Source organism: Nestor notabilis, unplaced genomic scaffold (assembly GCF_000696875.1).
Source record: "Nestor notabilis isolate BGI_N333 unplaced genomic scaffold, ASM69687v1 scaffold30528, whole genome shotgun sequence".
In the NCBI taxonomy this organism is placed as follows: Eukaryota; Metazoa; Chordata; class Aves; order Psittaciformes; family Psittacidae; genus Nestor; species Nestor notabilis.
Window position 1 is genome coordinate 2,266 of NW_009941946.1, and position 5,394 is coordinate 7,659.

Here is a 5,394-nt window from a genome sequence, read left to right on the forward strand (position 1 = left end):
GCTGCCAATCTGACTATCTCGCAGGCATTAACACTGTTATCCAATCATTCGGAGGAGTTCCTGGCTGCAGAATCCATTAGAACAGCAGTGTATAAACGCATCAGTGGGTATGTGGGTGTTTTATTTTGGTCTTCTGCAACAGTAAGTTTTGGTTCTGGGCTGTCTGGTGTACTTTCTTGAATTGAAATATTTTTCTGTTAGATGTGATAAAGTTGCTTCCTTTTCAGAAGCCACCAGCTGGAGTTTTTTTGGTGGCATTCTTCTACGGAGGGGGACCAGTGTCCCATAGACTACGCTGTGATCTGGGGGCTTTGAAAGTGGTTCACTGCTATGATGCCACACGTGACAATGCCAAGAGTTATTCTTCCTTCACATCCTTCTTGTACTGAATAATCTGAAAGTTCTGTGAGCGTCTAGGAGCCTTTGCAGGCGGAAGGAGGAGGATTGCGAACTAAAATGTAGAACCAGCACGCTTTTCAGAGTGTCAGCTTGTCACAGCTGTGTTCAGCATTGTATGTTATTTTTTGCAAGGATTTGACAGTGTGAGCCAGGTGACTTCTACGCTCAGTGCAGTGAAGGGTACTGCACAGATGGACATGTTAGTCAAGTTCACAGTGATTCATTTTACCAATGTGGGAATTAAATTTAATTAGCTATTTGTATATATACAAACAGACATTCCAGGTGTTAGGTTAGCTGAGCTTTAAATTTAGTTTAGAATGATGCGCTGGTACTTGGCCCATAATACAGATTAATATTAAAGTGAAAAAGGGAATAATAATTAATAAAGGAGTGGTTTGGGCTGGCAATACACCTAATATACTATGTTGCTATTGTATGATACAGGTATCCTGAGAAAATTCAGGCCTCTTTTCACCGAGCCCACTGCTACCTTCCAGCAGGCATTGTGGCAGTGCTGAGGCAGCGCCCTTCCTTGGTGGCTGCAGCAGTCCAGGCCTTTTACCTGCGAGATCCTGTGGATTTACGAGCATGTCGCTCTTTTAAGACTTTTCGTCCAGAGGAGCGTGTGATGACTGTAGTAAGTGAACCTTCTAATGCAGCTTGTCACGTAATTAGGTTCTGTAGCTGACGCAAGTTTTGTGGTCAAGGGATATAAATATGTAGATTTAATTTTTAAAACAGCATATTTTCTGATTTTTTTTTTTTGATGCTATACCTGAATTTCTAGTTCATTACGTTAATAGCTTTTCTGCCTTCAGATTGACATGGCTAATCATGAGGTGTTTCTGAAATCAGAGGTTACTGCTAGTAGTTCCTCTGCTGAGATGCTTGCTAAGTAAATTGATCTAGTTCTGTGATCAGAGCAATCTGACAGCACTGCCAGCCAATATAGGGAGTTGCTCCTGCTGCCCCTAGCTTTTTATTCTGAGATTTTTCACTTTCTTAGCTGTGCTTGCACAGCTTTGTGAAAGATATTTTATGAAGTGCTTTATGATCATTGTCCAAGCAGTGTTGTATCAGGTAAGTTTGGGTTACAGAGTAATACCCCTAGACTCCTGAAACTAAGCATTAGAGTCAAATTTTAGACTTCTAAACTGTTGAAATCTCAGCTTTGGTTTTGTTAATTTAAGAGAGTACTTACCTTCTTCAAAATATACTTTGTTGGCATGAATACTGAGCAGTTTTCCTGATGTATTTAGACTGCATGAAGTCTATTCAGATGTGTCAACCTGGAATATACTTTGTGAGGTCTGAAAAGCAACAATCTTAGGTGAATGCATCTAATGACTACAACCTCAGGTATCATCTGTAATATGGATGCTTTAAAAATTAGATTGGTGGGAAGTTGATGCTTGTATACAACATAGTTACACTGCAGTGGGTGTTTTTCTTTTGCTCTGGCTTTTTCAGGTTACTTTCACAAAGTGTTTATATGCACAACTGGTGCAGCAGAAGTTTGTTCCAGATAGACGCAGTGGATACACACTGCCTCTCCCATCTCACCCTCAATTCAAAGCCTATGAGCTGGGCATGAAACTGGTAATTATCTCTTCATGTGTTTTGTGCTTAGTCTTTAGTTTGCTTGTTTACCTATGCCTGAGAAATGACTCTTTGCTTGTATGTTGCCCGCTTGTACAGAAAAATATGAGCAAATTCACAGTCACCATTTTTATGGAAGTACAGAATCATAGGAGTTTTCTTTTACAGAACAGAGCATAGATAGATACATATATATATAAAAACATAGACATATATAGATATACATACACGTATACATGTATATACATAGATATTTATATACACATATATATAATATATATACATTTAATAGAATCTATTATACTTCCATAGATTATAAGTACAGGTAAGGCCTCAGTGCTTATGTGCAGAGTAGCTTGTGTGCTATAGATATGTCTTCTACGTTGCTTTCCCAATGTAGGGGACTTTGCAAAATCAAAATGATCCTTTATTGCTGCAGAAAGACAGATTCCAACTTCCGAAACAAATACTGCTACCTGACGTATAATTGGGATTGGCACCTACTTCTCAAATGTCAGCATCAGGAGTGTGATGATAGTCAGGTTTTTATGCAGTCATTTAAAGGTGCACTTAAAATTTGTCACATCTTGAGAACCTCTTGTTGCATCTCTTACGCAGGCTCATGGCTTTGAAATTTTGTGCTCCAAGTGCAGTAAGGTATCTCCTGATTCTAAGAGAAATGTGTTGAGCGGTCCTCTGTGGGAGCGATTCCTCAGCAGCCTCAAGGAAAAAGATTACTTCAAGGTGAAGTTGTGTGTGTCTTTTAAACATTCCAGGAAAAACATGGTTTAGCTTTTGAACTTGTGTTAGTAGTTACAGCAGGGAGAGAAATCTAATGCGTCTCTCTATGGAAAATGAATGAATGTCTTTAATGGAGATATGTGCAGTTTGTTTCCCTTCGAAATTAATTAATTTCTTATTAAAATTAAGAAGGAAAAAGCAGGATTTGGGGATGAACTTGTTCCTCTCAAGAAGGGGTACATACACTTGAATAAAGGAAACAACGGTATGGTTGTGTCGTCATAAATGTTTTCACTGTTCTACCTCTAGAATTAAATATTCTTGAAGGTCTGTACTTAACATCTACGGACCCATTTGGGACCATGTAAGTGTATTTTTTGCACATGGTTGGGGTTTTTTTGGTTTTGGTTTGTTTGGGTTTTCTTAAAGATGCCTTTGACTACATATTTGACATTTATAAATTGAACATAAATTGACTATATTGTAGGTTATAAAATTGGACAACTCTATCAGAATGTTTAGGTTAATCTCTTTTAAATATAGAAAAAGGGCAATATTCTTACAGTACTGCAATGCCACTTCTGTGGATAGTTCCTAAACAACAACGGATTTATTCAGAATTCCTGTACAGTTGTAACATGGACATGGTCAGGGCCTTCTTGTGGGAATCATAGTAGTCTTTGATTGTTTCTGGTGTACACCATATAATATTGCAGCATAAGACTTCAGTTCATATTTGACTGACAATACGTTATGCCCATTCCCTATATTCTCTTCCAAGTATACATGGCAAAGCTGTATTACTTGTTTGATTTTCTCAGCACTAAATTTCTGTGTGACAACTGTCATTGTTATTAAGCCTCCTTGTGAAAAGGAAGGGGAGGGAGGATTGTTTGGATTCATACTTGTGACTTGCATTAAACAGGGAGAAATGGAAGGATCTGCTAAGTACTCGGAACTGTTGCATATGGCAGAAGATTACTTCCAGCAATCTGTTACCAAGCCAGAAAGGTAAGAACTACTTGAAAATCATGAGTAATCATACACAAGTATTTTTCTAATACCCATTACAAATAGCCTGAACTCTTTTCTTCATTGCACACTTAACATAGGTGCTGTGGCTAGGAAGTATGGATATTAATTCCTCTAGAATACTCTCTACTAGTAGAAATTATTGCTTGAGTAACTATTTATCTTGGTTTTGTAAAATGCTAAGCTGTTCCAAGTGGGTTAAGAGGTGACTGAAAAGCATAATTTGGTTGGTTGGCTACAGAAAGTGTTTAAGTGTTTCATTGAGAAGCAGTCCCAGTGAATAATAAATACGGAGTGATCTGTCTCCTTTGCTCAAGACAGGCAGCTGGCTGTACATTTCTCCAAAAGATCAAATCCAAAAAATAAGTCAGTACAAAAATTTCTGAGGGTTTGCCAGCTCATAATATTTTGACTGTTGCTTGAATTTCCAGTTTGTGCTGTTTGGGATTTGGCAATCCTAATGTTTACCAAGATAAAATAAATACAAAGAACAAGGGAAACATAAGAGATAGCGTTTGGAACCATCAACAATGAATTATAGTAACTTACTACGTTTTGTTTTGACTAACACTATTTATGCAGTATTCTAGTACTTCCCACAAATTCACTTATCTTTTGATGTATTTGCACAGAAGGAATAATGGGGAATTTGAGTGTGTGATGCCATTGGCATTGTAATTCTAGTAAAAATCCATTTCAGTAAATTGATCCCCCACCCCCCCCTTCTAGCTGTGTTGAAGTGAGCCCAGGTGATGAAATCCTGACATTGCTACAGACAACAACCATTGATTTGAAGGAATTGGAGAGAGAAGCAGCTTGTCTTCCTCCAGAGGATGGTGAGCATAGTGGGGATTGAGCTATTCCAATCACAAATGATTATTTGGAGGGGGAGAGAGTGGATGTTCACAGCACTGTACCACTCTCTGTATCTACTTAGTTTGTCTCCTATCCTGTGACTGCTAGAGGTGTTACTCATGGCCTGTCATTTAAGATTGAGGTAATCATTTCATTGTATAAGCCACAAAGTTCAGGGCTGTGAATTGGCAAGATACATAATCCAGTTCCTGGTTTGATACCACTAGATCAGTAACACCATGCACACTTACACCAGATCAAGTACTTTGTGTCAACTGTCTACCAGACAGAAAGTATTTAAATATTTTGTAATAATAAACCAATTCCAATACTGACAATACAAAGTTAATTACTGTCTGATCTACTCTGATGGCCAGTATAAGACCAGCGTAAACTTTCTATAATAGATTTCTTTTTCACTCATTTGACAGAAATGTAGTTGTTGCCAGTGGGCAGTACAGGTCATATCTACATTTCTGAATGATGCACACAAATCAACATTTAGTGTTAATTATTGTAGTTGAAGTGTGAATAGAACAGTATCTGCTAGTTTAAGCTGCATGTACAGCAGAGTTTTAAAGTAATAAAATGAAATCTGAACTCTCTTCTGCTCAGCCTCTCACTGCCTTATACCCTGTGTTATATGGTATCATTGTGAAAATGTAATAATGCAGAAATAAGCTATCAAATGTTAGCAGTACTTTCAACTACCTGGATTGGGCTTTGTGGGTTAACAGACTTGTTGTCCTGGGTTCAGCTACAGCA

At 38.0% G+C, this 5,394-nt stretch overlaps 1 protein-coding gene across 1 annotated transcript in view; it reads left to right on the plus strand.

Annotated features, from left to right (window-relative positions):
• Positions 1–4,610, plus strand: part of LOC104410875 (protein SGT1-like) — a gene marked incomplete at both ends in the record, with an annotated part of 6,778 nt that extends 2,168 nt beyond the window's left edge. The window contains 6 exons of the mRNA XM_010021152.1: positions 5–107; positions 847–1,039; positions 1,873–2,001; positions 2,620–2,745; positions 3,668–3,753; positions 4,504–4,610. Of these exons, the coding sequence (XP_010019454.1) occupies positions 5–107; positions 847–1,039; positions 1,873–2,001; positions 2,620–2,745; positions 3,668–3,753; positions 4,504–4,610 (744 nt within the window). The remainder of the gene's footprint in view (positions 1–4; positions 108–846; positions 1,040–1,872; positions 2,002–2,619; positions 2,746–3,667; positions 3,754–4,503) is intronic.
• Positions 4,611–5,394: the final 784 nt, after the last annotated feature.